This window comes from Coffea arabica, chromosome 7e, assembly GCF_036785885.1.
Source record: "Coffea arabica cultivar ET-39 chromosome 7e, Coffea Arabica ET-39 HiFi, whole genome shotgun sequence".
Taxonomy (NCBI): domain Eukaryota; kingdom Viridiplantae; phylum Streptophyta; class Magnoliopsida; order Gentianales; family Rubiaceae; genus Coffea; species Coffea arabica.
Window position 1 is genome coordinate 9,005,183 of NC_092323.1, and position 23,835 is coordinate 9,029,017.

Consider the following 23,835-nt stretch of genomic DNA (forward strand, 5'->3'; position numbering starts at 1 on the left):
GACCTGATTCTTAAGTAAAAAATATCAATGTGAAATTCGTCACATGAAAAGTCGGTTTTTCCCTCGAGTAAAAGACTCTTAAAGTACGAAAATATTGTACTGATTGTTGGAACAACGAGAATTGAGAAGGCAGAGCCATGAACCTTTTATCAGCTCTTTCCAAAGCTACCATAATTTCTATCTAAGCCTTATAAATTCTCACGGAATTAAAATTCTTTTCATAGAGTCGTCTCTCTGATCATTAACTTCAAAACCTAACCAAGGAAAACGAACCGAGACCTCAAATCTTAATCAATTTCCTTGGTTTCGCGGGTTGGTTTCGCCGCAAAACCAAGCCTTGATTGAATGACTTTTTTGAAAGCATATGGTTCAAATTCCCAAAACCCAACTCTATCGAGGAAGTGCCCTGCCCACAATTATGCTTTAACCAGTAAAACAAAAGTACTAAAACTTGTAATGGTTGGAATAGGAACTTTTGTGCATTTTCACAAATTCATTCCTGTACCATGTCACATGATTGGATCTGGATCATTGGTTTTGGGGGGGGGGGGGGGGGGGGGGGAGTCAAGCACTTTGTAGTTCGTCCCTCCTTCATATGCAAAATTCAAGTGCAATCAACACAGACTGATGATGAACAAACAAAAAAAAAATCCTTTTTTTTTCTATTATCTCCGGCAAGCAAATATCCCATTAATGTGAGGCCTACACAATTAAATTGACAACCGTCTCAAATGTTGACCTCTTATAAACGCTTGAATCCATTTGTCTGTGTTTGGGAATTTTGTAGTAATCTTTCCGGCTATCAATGCATGAATCAAGATGGTTGACAAATTTTATTTTATTTTTGACAAAAGTTTTTGCACCAATTGCGTGAAAGGGAGAAGATAGAGTAAAGCATGGGAGTCAGCATGCAATTCAACGCTTTGCATGTGAAGACTGAAGAGCAAAAACCAAAAAAAGCCGCTTTGCATGTGACTACGTACCGGATAAAGCAGCAGCGGCAGCGTCCTCTTCTTCTATCTTAGCCCACTTAGTTTATTCTCCACAATCAACGACAAACACCACCGGCCCATCAAGCCCACTTTTTCACTACCTAATTATTTTCTCTAATTCACTCCAAACTCGCAACTGAAATAAAAATTAAAATCATTAAAAGTTTTTCAACCTCCTTTTCCTTTCTCACCAAAAAAAAAAAAAAGGGAGAGAATAAAATTCAAGCTTTTGAATTAAGACTAGTTTATTCAGGATATCCGTTACCTTACTTGTGACGAGCTAATAACTTTTCTTTTCTTTTCTTTTTTGTTTGGAGGATTACTTTTCTTGAATGAGTTGTGCTACCAATCAATTTTTTTTTTTTATGCTTTCCTACTGGTTTTGAGTCAAAGATGGGTTGGGAAAAAATTTCCAACTTTAACGGACAAAATTGTATTCTCTCTCTCTCTCTTTACATCTTTTTGCATAAATAAACAAAATAAATTCTGTCTACACAGAAATTGAACAGCTGCATGCCATACATTAGTATTTGTAATGCACAAGTTGCAAGTCACATGGCATGCCTGACGATTTCCGTGCCTAAACGAAAGAGACCAAAAATTGGAATGAAGACTCAGCAAATCAGTTGGCCACTGCTGCCACATGCCTTGCGGAGTGTGAGGTGAATTGTTTAAATCTCTCGTCAAAATTGACACTTAATATGGTTTCTTTTAGATTCATATGAATACGTAATGTACTCATATGGGTTTAATGGTGGTTCGGCCCCCATCGATTTTTCATGACTCTGTTGGATCACCTCCTCTTCGAATAGGTTAGAGTAGGAGTAAAAGTAGGTGTAAATCATAACAGTTGACAAAAAAAAAAAAAAAAACTAATTGAATTGACGTCCACCTAAAGTTTAAGGTAGTCAAAATATGTTTGCTCCTAGTTGCAAATGCCTGAGAACCTGCAAGTCCAAGAATAGGATTGTGTGCTGGGTAGATCAATGAAGCTTTTAACATTTTTATGTCGAGTTGGCAAGCATGTTGACTAGGTACAAATTTCAAATTTATCTTCCACAATAGTCTATCATGAGAAAATGCTTAACCGTTTGATCGACTTGCTTTCTTTTTTTTGTTTTTGTCAATTTTTAGTATTCATTTGCTACTGATCTGGAAATTAAGACAAAAGGTGCTATTCATTTTGTAAAAGAAAAAAAAAAAAGTATCATTTCTAGGCACGATGACATTTCTTGTTTAGTTTGATCAGCAAGTAGGTCAGCCAATCGCTTGCTTAGTTCTGATATCCTAAACGTTTTCTCGCATTATAAGTTGCAATTCAATAAAATATATAGATTAATCCATAAATAGCGGTATAAACACTAACATATAGTGCTAGTAATTAGAAAAAACTCATAGCATGTAGTAAAACTCGAATTCAGAACCTCTAATTATTGGCTTCCAACCTTGAAAATCACATGGACCGAGGTTATTGACAAATCTAGCTAGCCAAGCATGTTTCGGCTTCCACATGAAACGGTCCAAAGTTGTTAATGGTGGTCTCTAGGATACGTCATTGCACGTTGTTGGACTAGTGCAATTTCGGCAGCTTACGTCCCTTTCTGGCGATCGAGTCTTTTCCAAGAGGACAAAACGTATTGAGTTTGAATGTTGATCACCATGCATTTACTGACCTGAACTTTAAGACCGGGCGGCATTTTGGCATTTGAATTTTCTACGAGGTTTTTTTTTTTTTTTTGAACGTTCAAATTTCAAAGGCATATTTCATTCTTAATTTCAACGCAAAAGAGCGGAAATCCTGCACTTCCTAAGTAATCCGTCATATAAAATGATAATCTAACCTGCTAGAATCAATCAGCTTAATGGAGCTGTGTATGCGACAGTCCGACCCGACTTTAATTGTTTTCCGCAGTACGGTAACGTTAATTAGAGAGCTCAAACGGAAACAAAAAGTAATTCAAGTTCACCCGTATTAAATTTTTGCACTTTGTTTTACGTTAGGAAGAAAAAGTAACCTCCATCTTATCTTAGGTGGCTCATTCAATAATAACCTATGCAGAGTCACAACATATTAACTAACATGTGTGCGTATTTGATGTTACCCACAAATTTAATTTGCTCGACTTAAATGGAGAGCTTTCCTTTATCGATGATATTCAATAATTTCTTCAAGAAGCCGGAAATGGCCGCCTTTTTTTTTTTTTTTTAGAATTAAAAGGAACAAGAGTTGAATGGGAGTATTCCCGATAGTGCTTTTTATAACTAGAATCCAACATATTCGACAAAGAAGACGAGTCAAATAATAATATTTTGCTTGCATCATAAATACATTTCTCAATTCACCTTTTTTTTTTATTCTCAACCATCTTTTTTATCTCACATACATCACATCACAAAAAGTGTTACAGTAATTATTCCAAATAATATTTCAAATAACACTCTATCCAAACAAACCCTTTGAGTTTCTTAAGAATCCAATATTGTATTATGTGTCAAAAGATATACTTAGTAATTCATTGGCTAGGTGAAGCCAGAACTCTGATGAGGCAATACTATACAGTAAAATTTTGCAAAACTTCAAATTATTATTGCTCACTAACTATGTAGTAAAACATTATTAAACCTTGATTTACATTATTGTTTAAGCAATGCTGTCCATAATATAAAGTGATGATACTTGTGTTTATCATATACTACCAGTCATTAAGTTCCTGCAAGACCTTCAACCAACTAGTCGAACTAGGCTAGTAATTGGGCCGAATAAGGATAGAATCCATTGACTAATTAATGACATGTTGATTCAACTAGTAAATTTTAAAAATCTTCGACAAATTTAGTCGCCAATTATATTATTTTTAATTAATAATTCAAAAATACACACTATTGTATCAAGTTATATAACTATCTACTATTACTATTGAATTGGTAAAAAATTGCGGCTAAACCGCTAATTCATTATACTCGTAGCCTTGCTAAGTTGATGTAGGCACCAGGGTTAATAATAATAATCATGGTTTTTAACACGGCTTTTGTTATTAAATTAAAGTTTTCAAAGATTCTAACTTGTGTACGAGGATCGAGGTTGGAACCTGAAATATCAGACCAATTTAATCTTTGATTTCAGCCAAGTTGTTAACTCATCCCATCAGACATTTCACTCACATACTCATGGTGTAAGATCACAAATGAGAGAATCAGAAACTCTTCCCAAATTCACAAATGAGAGGTCCAAGTTCGAGTCTCTGCTCTGCTGGATTTCTCCGCGCACGTATCGTGCTTGGGTTGGGTTGAGACGCCTGATCGGACTGCAGGGGATTAGTCGGGCCCCGTAAGGATTGACCCGACCACCCCTGTATAGACAAAAAAAAAGAAAAAGAAACTCTTCCCAAATTCGGAGAAAAAAAAAGAAAGACATGAAATTTGGGAAACCATAGTACTACCAGACGTCCTACAGCCAATTATAAAACGTGGGGCCAAGAGGCGCTTTCTCGCTCGAAAGATCTCAAAGCTGAAAATCACCGTACCACAAAGCAGGATTGTCATAGGAAACCTCCCTCCTTGGAGTTCTCGCTAGATTCCGTACTTGACGTTTTTGTCCCACCCGCCCTCTCCAAAAAGGATAAGCTCCTCCTCCTCCTCCGTTACCCGAAGCCCCTAGAACCGAACCCGACGGCACCCAAATCCAGGGAGAAATTCGTAATTGGGTCAGTTCCAAGTCCGAATTGTGATTCCACCCAGTCCCCCGTGGGTCGGGTAGTACTGTAGCAGTAGTGGGTAGGCTGCAGATTGCGAGGTGTTGCATGTGAACCGCCGACAGTACTATAATGTACTCTGATGAGCTTACCCGCCCGCGACCTTTTTTAGTGTCTGCTATTATTGAATTCGAATTTTCAAATTTGAAGTGATCAAATCAAACAACGCTCAATTAATTGAAATTAATGCATTGCTCGTTAAATCAAATTAAATAATTATATACTCCAAAGTCTTAACAAGTGTGTATAGTTAACTGTAGTCATCCAATTAATTCCAGTCTTAGTAAGTAGTCGTTTGGCGCCCCCGCGTGAATGGTCCAGTGGCAGCGCCTCTCACCAGTGACCCTTGAGGTCACAAGTTCGAGTCTCCGCTACGCTGGATTCTTCCGCGCACTTAACGTGTTCGGGCCGAGTTGGGGCGCCGGATCCGGGTCGCAGGGGATTAATCGGGCCCGTAAGGATTGACCCGGACAACCCTGTGTCGAAAAAAAAAAAAAAATAATCGTTTGGCTTGGGCGAGGTGGAATTTGTGGATGGCCGTCAGAAGCTTAGTCCAATAGCAAAGCAACACCTAGTTCAATCCCTCCGGCCGGCCCTCCAGAAACTAAGGCCTTGAGCCGGCGGTTCAACGTTTCTACCGAGTAACGAAACCCTGCCTGCTAGTGCTACAACCTAGGATCATCTAACGTTTGTTGAAAAAAAAATAAAAATGCTACAACCTAGGATACGCAAGTATTTACGCTGACTTTGTAATGCTACAGTTTATTTTTTTATTAGTCGTATAACAAATTAGTTAACGAGCGCACATTGGGCGACGTTCAATAAAAATGGATTCAAGCTTTAGTTTCTTGGGAAAACTTATAATTAATTCAAGAAACTGTCATAATTTAAGGGTGCAATAAATGTGCGTACACGATTATTTAAGTGTCTATTAGAAAAAAGCCGTCCTATAAAATTGTAACTTTCTACATGGGTTTTGGCCAACGAGCATTTGTTAAGGGAAAAATTCATGTGTTAACATTTTTTGTAAAAGTGTAACTAATTTTAAAAAAACTCAACAAGTGAGGGCGAAATAAACAAGAATACGTGTATTTACATAGTAAGTAAGTTTGACATGATATAAATATTCGAGTGCGTCCAAAACATCCGTTAAGAACTTCTTCCTAAATTAAGCAAGAGGTTGTGACTGGATGAGTAATGAAGTTCCTAAAATGCCCTCTTAGCTCAGTCTCCCAGGCTTTTGGTTGGGAGGAATCAGGAATTCAGGATTGTGTTGGGGGCAGAGATGAGGAGTACTGGAGCAGGAGTGTGATTAGAGGATGGATAGGTGGGGAGGAATGATTTCATTGATTTGAGGCTGAGGGGGAAGCGTAGTGTGGATGGGGACAAAAGCTGGTTAGGGTATGTCATTTGGTCCGTGTTGTTTGATGTTAGGAGTACTTTTCTCACACATTGCTTCCAAGGCATGCCCTATTCATTGGCTATTCTTTCTCAACAATGACCATCATGAGAGCCACCACTACATTGATAGTCGATGCTCGTTAATGTGTTTTAACTTGTTGCTCCTACGGACGAAATGGACTCTGTCCTTAATCACGATGCTTCCTTTCCTCTTTCTCCTGCACGGGCTGCTTGTTTCTATCTGCAGCTGCTTTACGTTTGTTCCCCCACCTTTTTTTTTTTATGTGTGTGAGTGATTATCATATAAGCTGTGTTAAAACCAACGGACGTTGGTGTAAGCGAAAGGGGTTTGCATCTCTTACTTAATCATGAGGTTTCGGATTCGAAATCCATGAAAATAAAAAGAATAACATTGGAAGAGTTTTCCCGCATAAAAATTTGGCCCGATTCGAACAGGATTAGTCGTAAGACCGTGAAACAGATACAAACACCTGTAGGTTATACCTAAAAAAAGAACATATATATATAAGCTACGTTGAAGGGGCGACGATGGATGTTTCATGTTTTATTAGCGGACTGCTTTCAGTCACTTCAAAAACCTTAAGACTCGATGACTTGATTATTGGTATAAGTTTATGTTTAATGTTGGTCCAAAGATTTTACTTGTTGCGAAAATCAAGCCTTAACTTCGCACTGTTGAAACACTCGTACCGTGTCTTCCTAGTCTTCGTTGCATTTGCATACTGTATGAAACTGCGAGCACTAGAAAGTGCACTGCTCTCAATAATGTACAGCACACACCAATTGTTTTTTTAACTTTCTGCAACCTGGAGTCTTTCGTATATCTTGAAATATTACTTAGTCAGGTGATCTCAAACAATTTTTTTATTGGGGGTAATACGTAAGTCTGTATGTGTTTCATCACCAATTAGAAACCTAAATAAATTATAAACACAAGAATTGTAGCTAAGTAGGTACACCCACCGTAGGGAATATCCACTGTATTTTGAGTTCGTGTACATGAGAAAGTATATTCAGGAAGAAATGGAAGCACAAGGACCATCATTGTGAAAGTGTCGTGCAATGCATCAAATATCTGTTCTTTTGTAGCTGGAAATAAAAATTATTAAAACAAATCTGTTTAGATTTTCTATGCACAAAGGGGAGAAAGGAGGCAAGAAAACCATTGGGAGTGTTTGGATAGTGTATTATTTGGAATATTATTTGAAATAATTACTGTAGCACTTTTTGTGATGTGATGTATGTGAGATAAAAAGGTGGTTGGAAATATAAAAAGGTAGGTTGGAAAATGTGTCTATGATGCAAGCGAAATATTATTTGGGATAATTGAGGTATCCAAACAAACCCTTATTATTGCTTCTTTACCTTTACATGAGAAGCAAGCCTGACCTGCTGATTCTTTGCGAAATTAGAAAAAGTACGGGCGGGAAAGTAACGAGAGCGGCCAAACACCTTTAAGAGCGGCGATCAATGCGGTAGGTAACTCGCGTAAATTAGTCAAAAGTTATGGGCCATTTCTCTCCAAAGTAGAATGGATAAACATTTTTAACCCCAAGAAAACAAATTATTACTTTGGAACTTCTTGCCCCGTTTTGTGCGGATGGACTGTACATTTGCATTTGAATAACGGATATCTATTGAGCAATGTTGAATAGAATCATATATATTGTTTGGATTGTGTTTTATTTCCCCAATTTTACCTGCTTACATCATCATTACAATTTCCAATACACCTTTTTATCTTCCCAATTACCTTTTTATCTCACACACATCACATCACAAAAAATGTTACAGTAAAAATATTCCAAATAAAACACAATCCAAACAAACTTACTAAGGAAATTTTTTTTAATCTTTTTTTGTAAACACATTTGTCAATCAATTTTTTTATGTTACGTGTATCAAATCGTTACAATATATTTCTTTATAAAAACCCAAAAAAATTCAAACGAGACTGGAGATCTCAAATGTTAAGTGTTTTTTTTTTTTGAAAAAAATGAAATTAATTTGAGAAATTATCTAAATCCATGAAAACACTAAATATATGCATATGCATTCATGTGCTAAGTTAAATGTAAATTAGTCATACCAACAAACACCTACTTAGACACCATTGGAAAAATCCTTTATATTTTCTTCATCTAACCCTCACATCCTTCTTTGTTGTAACTCTTCTCCTGTCTTTCATTTTCATTTTCAAGGATGCCATAGCGTGTAATTCACCCTGCAAAGCGTATAGCGAGCAAGGGAGCTTTGGCAAGGTTAAATGTATCATCTTTTGGCGGTTAAATGTATATGATCACAGTCTAAGCGAGCCAAAATACCTTGGAATTTGTAAATCATTGGAATTAATGGTGAGGACAATCTTTGGAATTTGGGATTTTGGTGACCTACAAATATTAAGAATTCAGTGAATAAAATTATAACATAATAATAATAATAATAATTCATTTGTAAGTCTAACTCAACTCAAGTAGTCGCAGAGCCAAGTCCTTAGGGTAAGGGATCGATTTTCGATAGCACGTAAAATCAAAATGAAGTAATAGTATATTTAAAATCAATAGATGTTTTTGTTAAACATACATTCTCATTTATAAGTTTAATGAATTTTAAATTCATATTATTCTTAAATTTAGAAGTAAAAATCATTCTCTATTTGAATTTAAAAACTTTGAAAGAATTTATTCTTAAAATAACTTCTATAATTAATTCAAAATTCTCGTAGATGGTAAGAATTATAAATTGTTAATTTTTTGGGATTAAAAACAAAAGAAAATTTGATAAATTTTGATGAGGGCAAATAAGAAGTAACTTTTGAAATTTCTAATCTTTCTAAACCTAAAAACTATTTTCTCAAAGTTTAAGTGGAGCAATTGCCTCCACTTAGATACATGCAGCTCCGCCCATAAACTCAAGCATGAATTCACGATATGTATTAGTACAATTTTATGGTGGGAAGTTATAGTCGAAATAGCAAGATTTATCACTTTTATATTCTTGCTAAAAGACTCCTAAAATTGGTTACAATCTAGAAGGACTACTAGATTCTTATGGAGTTTTTAGTTTATAAGTTTTTTTTCTTTCAAATTTTAGAATATTCTTGTAACGCATCTTTTTGATCACCTTATTTTAAATATGTATAGTATAATTTTGTATTGGAAAGCATTTTTTTACTTTTTTTGTGAATATATTTTTTAATTATTTTTTTATTTCACATATATCAAATTGTAACAATAATTTTTCTACAAAAAATTTAGAAAAGCGCAATCCAAACATAACCTAAATTTTGCAATCTAAACGGCACCTTAGATAAGAGTAGGGGTGCAAACGAATCGAGCCGCTCGCGAGCGGCTCGATTCAAACTCAATCAATATCGAGCTCGAGCTCAAAACGTTAAGCTCGTTAGCTCGCGAGCTCGAGTATATATATTTATTTTTTTATTTTTATTTTTAATAGTAAAATTACATAAATATCCTTAATATTTTATTATTTATTAAGAAAAAATATTATTTTATTTATTTTTTAAAAATAAAATAATTTTTTTTTATTTTTTTCGAGCTCGAACTTAAAAATTACCTGCTCGTCGAGCTCGAGCTCGAGTTCGAGTTCGATGAAATTAAGTCAAGACTCGACTCGATAAGGCTAAAACTCGATTCGCTTCGACTCGTTTGCAGCCTAGATGAGAGCAAGTACTCCCCCGTTTGGAAGCAGTAAAAAGGAATAGTCCTTAATCAAAGGATGGTGGACCAAAAAACTTTTGAATGTGGACGAGGGTATTTTAGTCAACACGTTCAAAGACATTCTTGCGAATAATGACAAAATGAAAAGAAGACTCTTAATAGACTTAAATTTGCCATTAGGAGAATCCATAGAAACCGAAGGTATGTTGTACTTGTACAAATCTTGGATTCTAATATTGCATTGCATCCTAGTAAATACAACTAACGCCTACACTGCCTGGAAACAAAACCAATACAAGAGATAAAAAAAAAAAAAAAATCGACATCCTAATCCTACTCAACTGCATAATCTAGAGGACCATTCTAAGAAAGTATAGATAATATAAAAGTAGACCAAAACAGAGGAGCGAAAAAGAAATACAATATTGGGAAAGAAAAAAAAAGTTTTAATTTAAAGTAAAGAAATGAAAGGGAAGGGTCTTTCCAAAAAAAAAAAAAAAAAAAAAACAAAAGGGAAGGGTACTGCAAAGGAATACGGTATAATTTTGGGGGCAAGGCTTTTAAGCCTACTCTTTAGCCATTTCATTCAATCTCACGCACTGATTCATCAATGCTTTACCGAACTCACCACCACCCTTTTCTGTTCCCTCTTAACCCTTCTTTTACCTCGTCTTCCCTATCTTCTTCTGCTTCTTCTTCCCCTCATCCTTTCCCTCTCCCTCTCCCTCTCCCTCCTACTGCTCCTCCTCATTCCTTTTCTCCCACTTCTTCTCCTCAGGTACGTCCCTTTTATGTATTCTGTTTCATTTTTCCCACCCCATTTTTTTGTTTTTAAATTTTGTTTCTGTTTTCTTTAGTTTTGATTATTTTCTTTTGTGCTCGGTTTGGTTTGGGTAGGTTGTCGTTGCTCGGGAAGAGGGAATGGAAGGAGCGTTGAAGAGCAGTTTTAGGCCGGACGTGGCACCGTTAAAAACTAACCCGCACTCCCACCACCTGCACCAGCACCAGCAGCCGGCGTTCTCGGATGACATGTTGGCTGTTAATAATAACGGTCAAAATATGGAAAACGACTTCTTCGTTGACGACCTTCTTGATTTTTCTAATGCTCCCGCCGAGGACCCTGAAGAACATAAACCCCATGAAAAGTTAGACGAAAATGAAAGCGCCACCACCTCCATAACCACCAAGTCTAATGTTACTTTGTCTCCAAAAGAGGAATTTGGGTCTCTCCCTGACAGCGCACTCGATGTTCCGGTAAAGTTTTGATTTTTCCTCCTTTTCATTTCCAAAAAAAAAAAAAAAAGAGTTTAGCTTTTCAATTTTGGGTGAGGGAAAAAGAAGAAAACCGTTTTTTGCGGGAGCCAAAAAGAAAAAAAACTAAGAAGGGGAGAGGTTTTTCTCGCGTTTTTACAGGCGGATGATTTGGAAAGCCTTGAATGGCTATCTCATTTCGTCGAAGACTCATTTTCCGAATACTCCCTCACATGCCCTGTCTCAAAATTCCCACCGGCGCCAGCCAAAGCCCGGTCTGAACCGGAAGCACCGGTTGAGACCCAGCGTTCTTTCACCACTCCGGTTCAAACAAAGGCCAGAACCAAGCGCGCCAGGACTGGCGGGAGAGTTTGGTCACTCGTTGGCTCGCCTTCGCTCACCGAGTCATCCTCGTCTTCGACGTCTTCGTCCTCCACAACGACGTCGTCTTCGTCGCCCCAGCCGTGTAATCCTTGGCTCGCTTACTCGAGCCCGAGTCAGTGCCAAACTCAGCAGACGGCCGAGTCCTTGGTTGGGAAACTTCCGGTGAAGAAGCAGAAGAAAAAGCCCATGGGGCTGGACTCCGCCGGCGGAGGGGGAGGATATAGCGGTGGTGGTCAGCAGCCGCGGAGGTGCAGCCATTGCGGTGTTCAGAAGACTCCACAGTGGAGAGCCGGACCGCTGGGGGCAAAAACGCTTTGTAACGCATGCGGGGTCCGTTATAAGTCGGGGCGGCTGTTACCCGAATACCGGCCCGCCTGTAGCCCCACTTTCTCAAGCGAGCTGCACTCCAATAATCATCGGAAAGTTTTGGAAATGAGGAGGAAGAAAGAGGTGGAAACCGGCTTGACCCCTCCCCCGGTGCAGAGTTTTTGAAGAATTAGTTAAAAAAAGAACGATTTACAAGTAGAATTCTGAATCTGCTAAAAAAAAATCAGAATAGCAGGAAGCAGTTAGGGGAAGAGTAGTAGTGGTAGCAGAAAAGAAAATTTAAAAAAAAAAATTAGGGAGACAGAGAGAGGAAGATTGAACCGGGCTTATTAGTGTACATTATTTTTCATGATGAACCATTATGGCTTTGGTGCGGTAGGTTACTAGGCGGGGTGTAACAGACTAGAGGAGACTTTAATGTACCTTTCCTTTGAAAATTTCACCTTTTCTTTTCGATTTTTTTTTTCTGGGGAAAATTTGGACTATGTGTTATAGTACTCGTAGCTTTTACTAGTACTTTTGATAATTGATGCTATTTGACCGAGTGATTGAGAGCTTTTTTTTTTTTTTTTTGGGGTGTGAAACGGTTGTTTGTTTTGTATCGTGAGGGAGGGCGTTGAAAAGCAAGGGGGATATGACTTTGTGTTGTGAGCCTTTTTAGCAGAGTTCAGTCACAAGAGAGGAGCGGTGGCGAAATGTTGATGGCGTGATGTCTAAGCAGCATTGGTCGATGTCCTGTGAGCGATGACTGATGGATGGTGGTCACTTTTTCTGGCAAATTTTGCAGTTGATTAACGAATCTATAATATAATTAAATTAAATCTTCACACCTCAAGAGGGAATGAAAAGAATCCCTCCAAACAGAACCTTTAAAATTTGGGGTTTCTCCTTTCTTTTTGAGTACTACCTACCTACCTACCTACATGCTGAAGAGGTGGGTAGGTTTTATTGGGGGAGCATTTCAATTTCAATTTCAATTTCAAACCCGAATGAAAGAAACCGAGTTCACTCACTCACTCACTCACCCGAGTTTGGGCGAGTTAGTGACTGACTACTGACAGGTGAGGTCTTGGAATATGTGAGGTAAGGAGTATCTTTGGGTTGTGATCTTCGGGTACAGAGAGAAGAAATTGTGGGATGTTGACGTGGACCACCCTTGTTGGACAATAGGATGATGTTCACTTTCTGCAAGCATCTAAATTTTCGATGTTTCCAATATACCATTTCCTTTCTTTTTCTTTTTCTTTTTCTTTTGTCTGTTTTTTTTTTCCCAACTTTGATATGGTAGTAAGTAGTATTACTACCCCAGCTCAATAAAGTGAGTGAATTGAATTCTCTCTCTTTTGCTTGCATGCCTTTGTTCAAGGAGGAAAAGTGATATGCTTACGGCTGTCTTCAGTAAGGCCGAAAGAGTGGGTGACTGACGAGCAACCACCTCCACCTCCTTAGGTGTGCTGCGTTAAAGTGAATTCAATTCTTCTTATGCTCATTTGGGTGGAGAGAATGGAAGAATTTCGGTTTCAATTATATAAATTTCTTGTTCACGATTCATAGCTATATTGATATTTACATATGCACCAACAATGTTTTAATATCCTATCTTCCCATGCCTTTGAAGCAATGTGTTGTTGTTACCTTTGGTGGTTGTATTTGTGAGAGGACTTGGAAAAGTCCTAGATGTAATTGACAAGTTGCAGAGGATATATATATATATATATATAATTTGAAGTTACGTTAATATCATGTAGGGGGAAAAAAGACCTCCTTTTTAGACAGGGGAAGTCTTCCCAAATAGTTGGCATCAAAAAATGAAAAGATTTTATCAAGAAACTAGTGAGTATGTTAGAAATACCATAGGTTGCAGTTACAAATTTTATAATTAAAAGCTAAACAAATATGGCCCAAGATTTTGATAAGCACAGCTTGAAGCAGATGCAGTAAACTTTTTTTTTTGACAATCGGGTGTTAGTCTATTCTATACTTACTTCTACTCTAACCTATTCTAAGGGAGAGTCCAGTTGGGTTAATGGAGAAAACGACGGGAACTGAACAACTATCGAACTAGACGGGTATATTATGCACCCATATAGATTAAGCTACTTGAGTGGTAAGCCACATATAGTGACAATTAATAGGAGGTAAGGTTTGAAACATTGACCTCGATGCAGTAATTCGTTTCGTAATTAGGAACCATTGGGAGGGGTAGTAGGGCATGTCTGGGCAAGAAAGGAACCAATTACCGTAAGGTTGATGATACATGATGGGGTGTCTTACAAGCTACAATTACTACAATGTTAGCAATATATTTGGATTGCATTTCACTTAATCGTGCCATGTGAGATTCCCTTTTCTTCTTCCTTCTTTTTTTCTTTTTTTTTTTTGTTGCATTGCTCTTTAATATCCAAATGTGAAGAACAGATAATCCGAATTTGATTTCTCAAAATTTGCACAGATTTCCTTATAGAAAGAAAGACTGTTTTACAATGAACGTTCTTCATTTAAGAAAAACAATATATTGATTGTGGGGTTTGCCACATTTAATTGGAAATTAAAATACATGAATGCTAACACGTAACATCAAGAATCACCAAACATATATGTCGTAGTTCTGACTTTGCAATTCTCTGACTCAAACAAACTTCTCCAGCTAGAAATTGAACAAATGACTCAAGTCCATGACCTGAATCATTAAAACCTAAACAATGATCATTTGGCCAATTCCAAGTGCGTAATAAAGGAAGGAAAAAAAAAGGAATTAACTCGCAAAAAAATTAAAAAAAAATCGTAACGTACAAAGTCAATTAGTGTTCTTGAGAAGAGCAGTGCATGGCTATTAATAACAAATATATATATAGGACATGGAATAGAACTAAATCCGAGCAGAAAATCATGGTGGAGGTTACGTGGAAATGTCGTTTTTTTTTTGGTGGAAATGTCGTGATGGAGCTCTCTCAACCATCCCAACTACTTTCAAGCGTTTGTCCATCTCTATAATGTTTGCTTCCCTAAGCAACATACTAACATGGAGATAATGGGTTTGTCGAGTAGCAGTTGCTATGGTATGGACCGGACGAAAAGAAAAAACCAAAACCTCAGATGAGAGGCTGAATTTTGTTTGATTGATTATTTCTTTCATGTATTAAAAGACTCATCTTCTGACCACAATTGACTCTACATGTGCACTTCTCGATGGTTGTTTTACGAAATGTTTTTTTTTTTTTTCCTAATTCTTTTCAATTTCCTCTCAACTCTCAACATTGTTTTTATCGCACAAAACCTTTGGCAATTGTTAATGAGCTTTTTCGTCAGTGGTTTTTTGTTGCCCATTGATAGACTAAGGGCAATTTCCTCTCAACTCTCAACATTTTTGTTGCCCATTTTGCAGAAGACCTTGATTCTATACGTTATCCTCAGATGGTTATATCATAAACTGCTTACATTTGCCCTTTATTACTAGCAAGTAGCATCTGACGCCACTCGTGGCATAATTAAACTTTTTCTACCTCGAGGCAATGATAAATGTGGACAATATATAGCCTGAACGAAAAAAGCAAGCCAAAAATTAACTTTCCGTGCTAAGTTATGTTTCAAGTGAATGAAAACTTATGTTTAAATCTTCGCTCACCAACAAAAATAGGTAATAAAGTAAAAGGAAAGAAAATTTTTTTTGTCGGCATTTGATTTTTTTTTTGGTCCAACCGTCAGCATCTTGGGAGAATATATATTTTTTCACTTCCTCTTCTTTTTATTCTCATGTACAATTCAGGTATGTGAAAATCATTTCTTAAAAGGAAATTTGGAAGCGTGCAAGAGCTATATTTTTCAGAGAAGAAGCTTTTGAATTTACTGAGCAGTAAGTGTTCATATCCATTTGGATTAAGGGTCTTGACGACGAACTTGAGATCTTCTCAAATCCCTCTGATTGTTTAGAAAATTTGGAAAGAATTTGAATTTGTAAATTATTAATTATTCTAGGGTTTAAAATGTACTAAGAAAAAAAATAATTGTTAAATTACAAACTCAAATACTTGTTAAGTAATTTATATACACCGAAGCATTTTGGATGAATTTGAAATTTTTCATCAAATCTCTCAATTTAAACGAGGCTTAAAATGTCAGTCTAACTTGAAAGAGTCGTCTGCGAAATTCACTCTAACACTAAAACAAAGATCGGAAATTGAGAATCGTGAACAGAAAGATTAAAGGATCTTCAGCAGTGAAAGTTGCATTGATGTTAAGTTAGTGTACAGTATATATTTGTCTACGAAGGGTGGACCGGATTATATTCTTGTGCCTGGAACGTATTGTCTAACGCATAACGAAAGTTAGGTGCCAGTTGCCATTTGCACTATACTGTACTGTTTCTTTTCCTCTTTCACTTTTACGCCAGAATTTTGGTAATTTGATTGAAATCTATAAGTTGTCCCCTTTTTTGAGTTGTGAATTATGTTTTGCCAACTCGTACGATTCAAGTTCGTTAGCTTTGTTTGTCTTCGTGTACATGTTTGGCAAAATTGATAAGAGAAAAAAAAGAGAAGCAAGTCGTTGTTTCTTCCCCAGAACCAGAACCGAGTAGGGGAAAATGCAGATGATTTTGACTGCTTTTATCGCCAAGATCATATTTTATTTCTATTTTCTTCTTTAACGTATGGTTGCTGCCTATACCATGAGTTTACTGATCACCATTTCCGCTAATCAAATCAGTTAATCCTCGAGAGACCTGGACCGTGGCACTGATGTGATGGTTCTGAACAACAAACTTTACCATATGAGGATTTTCACAAAAACTTGTGTACCCAAAAGTTGAAAAGGGCTTACATAAATATACTTTATTTATTCATTCATCTAAACATATTTCAAGTACATCAATTAGGGTTACCTGATATTCGAGAAGGAATAGAATTTAAGAAGTGAGGGGGATGGAGAGGAAAGATTTGAACGTAATACTTTTAAATCTTGGGGTCTCGATCTTGGCTATTAAACCAACCAAAGAGTCTGTAAAACGGAATATGTGAAATCGTGTATAAGCAACTAGTAATTAATTTAACTAACTAGCACATTACTTGCAAAACAATAGAGATTTTATTAAGGGTAAGCCGTAAGCACGCTCGCGGCTCGCATCAATAAGACCAAATACTCCATCATCATTCTGCGTCCTGGGAAAAAACCCATTATAGAAAAGGTTGAAGTGCATCGTGTGAAGCTATACACGTTGTCGCCGACGCATAATTTTGCGCGCGCCTCTAACTCTAAGTAGGGTAATTGAGCGAAGGTCAAAGCTTAGGCCGGCCGGCGGTTCCTTTTTAGTATCTGCGGCGTTTCGCCATTATTCCACTTGGCAAAACCGAAACACGGACAGCAAAGTCCCCTGTCCATGCTCAAAAATTTTTGCTATTTTATGGTAAAAACAAAAAAAATATATATTTTTTATGGTCATAAACAATCATGCATGCTGCTGCTGCTGCTCTATTTTGTTGCGGGTGCACCACGCTTCAAATGGAAATTTCGAAAGTTTTGACTGGAATATGTTTCTGTGGTTGTCTAGCACTAGTCCACCTTTATTTATTTCCACCATTTCTTACTTAATTTTTGTTTTTGGTAATCTTTGATCTTTTATCGAAAATTATTGCTATATACTTACTAGTTGAAAAGTAGTTCCAGTTTATGGATTCTAAAGGCCCATGTACGTAACGTAGAGATAAATGAATCGTATAGATTTGAGAATTTGGGCTGGAGCCCTTCTTTTTCCTTTCTAATCCAAGAAAGAGAATCAAAAAACAATCATTTTTTGGCACCAGAAAATATGATTAAATGGATTAATTTACCAAGTGGCGCTTGAGTCTGAAGGCATCAGGAGTTATGGTGCTTCTGGATCCTCAGGTGAGCTTCAATCTACAAAAATTTGCAACTGTTTACCGGGCTTTGAGCTACACATGGCCCAACATAATTATTTATGCCTACGTATGCATATGCAATATGCACCTTTTCTTCTTTTTTTTGTTGCACCACATCTTTTCCCCTCCCCAAATTATGAATCTTTGAACTTCATTGTATTGCGGACCAACTTCAGTGGTTGCTACATATGTATATGCCTACATTTGTTGTGATCCATTCGCTTGCTTTGACCAAAAAACAAAAAAAATAATATTATTTATCAAAGTGCTGGCTTTTCCTTATTGGTTGCACTGGTAATAAATAAACAAACGGAAAATGTCAAACTGCAAGACATAGGATTTCTATTTACAGAATAGTGCTACTGATGTTCAATATAAAGTGGGGAAATTCACAAGCTGAAGGCAGGCTAACAACTGCAATTTACCATTTTCCTTGCCACGAAAAACGTAGATCACAGATGTAACCATAACCTAGTATTTGACCACCAATTCACTGTTACAAGACTCGAATACATTTTATTCTCATTCTAGAAGGGAATCACCAAAAAGGGATCTTCCTTTTTTTTTTGTTTTTTTCAACAATGCCAAAATGGATTGTTTCACTAACAAGAAATCAAACGCACCGAATTAGTTAAAAACACTTATTTGTAGTAAAAGAAAAGAAATAGTAGTACGTGTCACCGGATCAAACAACATGGCACACATTGCTTAGGCGCTTGCAAATGCCAAATCCAGTTTTAGGGCTCATTTACTTGGAGGAGGATGATTTCCACCACATCCCCAGCCCCAACACCCACCTTGGTTTCCTCCTCCTCCACCTCCCCATCCCCAACCTTCTCCTCCACCCGCTCCTCCACCACCACCACCACCACCACCACCTCCTCCTCCTCCACCACCGCCACCGCCACCACCGCCACCGCCACCACTCCCACTTCCCCAACCATGGCCTCCACCTCCACCCCCACCCCCACCCCCACCTCCACCACCACCGCTGCCAGCACCTCCGCCGCCACTTCCTCCCCTTCTACCGCATGTATGTTTTCCTCTCCTTTTCCTCCTTCCACCACCTCTCCCTCCACCACTACCACTTCCACCGCCTCCGCCTCCACTGCCACCGCCACCGCCGCCACCCCCTCCTTCTCCTCCACTACCTCCATAGTGCGCAACCTGATTGCCATTTACTTCCACAACTTGATTACCTGAAGTTGCATTTTTTTCTTGCTCGCGTCCTGTATCGACATGCAAGCCATGTGGCAGCTTCTTTTCAGAACTCGTACCGTTGTCGTGATCAATCACATTCCCATCTTTTGCATGTTGACCATGCAAACCACAAACAACGTACGGGCTAATCAGCAATACAACAAACAGCAATGGCCCAAACCCCATCTCTTGTGACGACTCACGACCCAAAACAGCACGATAGAGATATCCATTTCGTCGTCCATTATATACTAAGCCAAGCATATGGCTTGCGTAGCCACTTACAGCTAGGTACACAGCGTCCCCACTATAACCAATTAGAGTATACTATTAAGCTACTGAAGATCCTTCCAAAGGGCTCTGCCGGAAAAGATTGTAAACAAGTACTACTTCCTTGCAGCTCAAAATTGTCCCCACTTACGTTGTCCCTTTCTAACGCATGCCTACGAGCTGAAATCTTCACTCTTCACACCTCAGATTCTCTTAAAGTGTTCGTTTGTTGAATGATTTATGGGCTTTAACTAAGTATATTGCCAGGGTTGAAGTCATGTTATAGTACTTTTCATATACACGTGTATTAGTATATTAACCTTCGGGCATGGGAGGAATGATTTACTACCAAACTTTGGAAGTGGATTCTTTGGATTACTAACATAAAAATATCCCAGAGCTCGTCAAATGTTCATTTAACCAAGAGCCTGGATAAGAATTTACCGCTTTTCCGTGATATTCTAGCAGTCTAATTTCGTTCAACTCTCAAAAGCCACGTAGTTTTGGGTTCAATGAATTGATTACATAAAATTCATGAAGATAACGAGGAATTTGAACCTTAGATTTAGGGAAAACAAGCACAATGATGAGGAATTAAGATGCATTTACACATTGAATTTGCGAGAAGATCGAGTAACAAGTCTAGCCATGATAAATTAGGCTCAACTTTCTTTTTGGCTCAATTTCATCAAAACCAAATGCCGCACTTAAAACGGAGCTCAGTAGAAATTCATTCGGTCCTGCCGTGCGAAAGCTAATATGACAAGGAGATTAAGGAGGAGGTTTTCACAAAACCCATTTTAAGTTCAAAACTGTCGGATACAATTGCTGCTAGTACTAAAGCGGTTTGCAATATTTTCTGTCGACAATCTTTATACCGTGCGTCCAATTTGGTCGTCTTTCAGTTCCTTTTTTTGGTTGTGGAATAGGGAATTAGGATTCTTGCTCTGGACTCCTCATCTATCACATTATGTCCTCTGAGAATTTCATCATGACTAGTAATGTCGCAAACTTGACACAGCTGGCATCTACTAGTGAAATTAAGTGACTCCACATCCTTGCGATTTTATTGAGAGAAACGACTTTCAATTTTGCGGGCAAAATTAACTTGGAACAGAAAACTATTATTTATATTGCCATCGCATAAATCCATGTGATGTAGGGCTCGGAAGATGTGCCTTTTTTAAGAGTTGAAAGCTTGCATGCTATCCCCCTATTTTAATCTAGTGTTGGCCACCGGAAAGAGAGAAAGTGGGGGTGAATGAGGCCTCCAACTGGAGTCCCTCTAAGAAAATTCCAATAGAATTTCTGGTTGGTTGTTGTATTGGTAGTGGTGCTCGTGTTGAGCATCGGTAGCCTGTTACTCTAGTCAGTGCATTCCAGATAGGTTCCATAACCAGATATTATGGCAGACTTGTTCTTCCTATCATTTCTACCCATGTGATTTGGCAGCCAATGCCCTTTTCTTCAAGCAATCGTAAACTAGATCCATATTTTTCTGCCCCTTTTTTGAAAAAAAAAAAAAGAAAACTTTCGGGTGCAGTCAGGTAAAAGCTTATTTTTGATGGACCAACCAAATCAAAATAACATCATGGCCATTTGCAAGTCACGATCTCCCCCTCGCTGGGCTGCAAAAAGAAATCCAAAGTGATAGTAGGATAATGCTAATATTAATTGTATGTATTTGCCCAGAATGATATCCATCGGAATTGCCTTTTAGTCACGAGTCCCGCTGTGATAACATAAATTTGATTCCCCGTTGGGCCAAGTCTACAACAGAAGTGGAACATGCATTTTCTCTGCACTGATTTGCTGTCTGATTAGGGCCTCAAGGCTGCGCTTGGGTTCTTTTTCACTCCGCTTTATTAAAATGTAAACAAAGACAGTATTCTGTAGATTCTGGTGGTGGCCTATTTATCTTCGGTCCAATTAAACGTACGTTCCGACTTCCGAGTGTTCTTTAAGATAATTGGTTTATTGCCTTTTTTTTTTTGAAAGATGCTTCTATAGCTACTATGTCTTTTTTTTTTTTTAATTTTAAATGGGAGGTTTAAAATTTAGAACTTTTTATTTACAGTGCTTCCACCTTACTAAGGGTGTAAACGAATCGAGACTCGCGAGCGGCTCGATCCAAGCACGTCTCGATTCAAGCTTGACTCGAGCTCGAGTTGGTCGAGTCAAAGTCGAGCTCGAATTCTAACTCAAAATATTAAGTTCGTTAGCTCACGAGCCGACTCGCGAGCTCGAGTGTATATATATATATATATATATATATATATATATATATATATATATTATTTTAATAATAAAATTATATAAATATTCTTAATATTTTATTTTTTTCCTTTTGAGCTTGAACTTCAAAATTGTCAGCTCGTCGAATTAGAGCTTGAGTTCGAGTTCGATAAACTTAAGTTAAGGTTTAACTCGATAAGGCTAAAGATCGACTCGATTCGACTCGTTTGCAGCCCTACACCTTACTATTTAACCTAGCCCTCCTATGGACTACTATGCCTTACCATTCCTAGTGTATTCATGGCCTGGCCTAGCATATTCTTCCTTTCTTTTTAAATTTTTTTTTATTTGGTTATCTTTTTGCTTTTTTTTTTTTCAATATTTTTAGAAGGCCAGGGGAGGATAGCGAAGAAGACAAGAAGGGAAGGGAAAATGGATCGGTGTAATTCATATTTTTATCCAAAGACCCTTAATCACTCAATAATGTGACATCGATGCGTCTGACCTAAAATTGTTAAACTAATTGATTGATATGTTATGGATTTTCAATGGGGAAACAAATTGGCCGTTGTCCTTGGACGGCCAACAACGCGGTGGCGGCTCAATAGTGTATTGAGCAGTCCACCAGAAATATAAAATTGAGAATGATGGATGCTTAATTTCTTTATGAGTGTTTATTTTCTTCCCACTTTGCTTCGCGTGATGGTAATATGCAGTGGAAGTGGCTTTTCGGAAGTCAACCGTCCGAATCTGCACAAGTCAAGAAATTGGCTACATAATGAAATTTGGGTTTGGAGAAAAGCATCATGTTTAATTATTTAACTATTTGTGGGTCGTGTTTAGCAAATAATAATAATAATATGCGGGCAACTAAAAAAAAAAAGAAAAGAAAATTAATAGCACGGTCGGTCGGCACTAATGAATCAGCAATACTTCATATGAGCTTTGTTAATTAACTTTGGTGATCTGCGAAACTCCTCAGTCACCTCTTTAAGCATTTTCAGCATCAAATGTTTTCACACCGCCACAGCAAATAAGGATTGAGTCCAGATCCAAATAATTTCTTCGTTTGGAACGAGAATCACGGTGTTGCCACCTTCTCCCCCTTCCTTTTTCTATTTTCAGGAAAACGTGTCTTCTTCATGTTATGGTATGCCTCCTTGGTTGTATAGAAAACCCCATTTGACTCCCTCTGCTATACTTTACTAGTATGATTCCTAAAATGAAAAAAAAAATATACTCCACCAACACCAAATTAACTAGAGTAAATGAACTCAAACTCGAGTAAATTGAAACAACTCATGGTGATGAAGAATATGTTCCGCACCTCATTTCTTGAAAAACATTAGCTGTTGCAGATGCTGTAATTAATCATGTAGTAAAGTAGTAATATATCTATATTATTTTGCATGAAAGACAAAAGTTAGGTAGAGATGAACTTAATTAAGTAAAAAGGGATGAACTCATTATTTGTATACTATTTCATTGACAGTGGTCCGTCAATAAATTAAGATTCAAGTGGATAAATGCCTGTGATGAAATGTACTCTATGAGGAATTGGCAAAAAAAAAAAAAAAAAAAACTATTAATTGCTCGTTACAAAAGACAAATAATACAAGTCAAAGAGAAAAATCCAGGTACAGAGCCAAAGCTAGCTGAAAGGTGACATATTTCTCCCACCAAGTTGAATTTGCATATTCAAGATTGAGTTAATGCATGCCCTGCCCATCGGTACTTCAATTGTCATGGCCTATGGGTATTGGTGTACTTCACTTTCTTGCCATTGGATGCAATGATGATGATAGCATTGGGTAGCAATCACATTATTAGGGGGCACTTCGCATTGTTTTGATATTTTTAGTGGAGACAGATTGATAGTGAGGTCACAGTGATCATACGTTGAAGTAAGAAGCCATTTTGGCCTGGTTTGAATAGCTCAAATCTTGATTTACCAATTATTATTATTTTTTAACTATATCTACATCCTTGACCAATTCAAGGCCAGTTTTATTTTATCCTTTCTTGAGTTTACTTGTAGACTTGATACAGTTTATTGTCGGCTGAGTTCGTTCTAAGGAAATATCAATATCATCAGATACTGATAAAGATCAAGCTGGATGCTCCAACATTGAAGTTAATGTTTCACCTTCTACCCCTTTGAAACTCTATTTTTAAACTGCCTAGAAAGAGAGGGCGGCATCCTTTTCTCTTTTCTTGGGTTTGAAATTCGTGAAGATCATCACACACAGAAAAAAGGAAAACTCTGTCTTGAAATTTCGTACTTCATACGCCGTATAACTCTGCATGATTTTTTTTTTCAAACCCATTTATCATATTCTTTTACAGATATAGTACGAGGAGGTTGTTTACAGGAATATATATATATAGACTGAGACTTATAAAACTGAAGGATTGAGTCGAGTAATTA

The 23,835-nt window shown here is 37.5% G+C and overlaps 1 protein-coding gene across 1 annotated transcript; it reads left to right on the top strand.

The window, feature by feature from the left end:
* Positions 1–10,378: 10,378 nt before the first annotated feature.
* On the top strand, positions 10,379–12,245 carry LOC113702506 (GATA transcription factor 7-like). The gene is made up of 3 exons (XM_027223740.2): positions 10,379–10,624; positions 10,744–11,100; positions 11,260–12,245. Exons 1-3 carry the CDS (start codon positions 10,457–10,459, stop codon positions 11,971–11,973), a joined length of 1,239 nt encoding a protein of 412 aa, XP_027079541.1. The 5' UTR covers positions 10,379–10,456; the 3' UTR covers positions 11,974–12,245.
* The last annotated feature ends 11,590 nt before the right edge of the window (positions 12,246–23,835 follow it).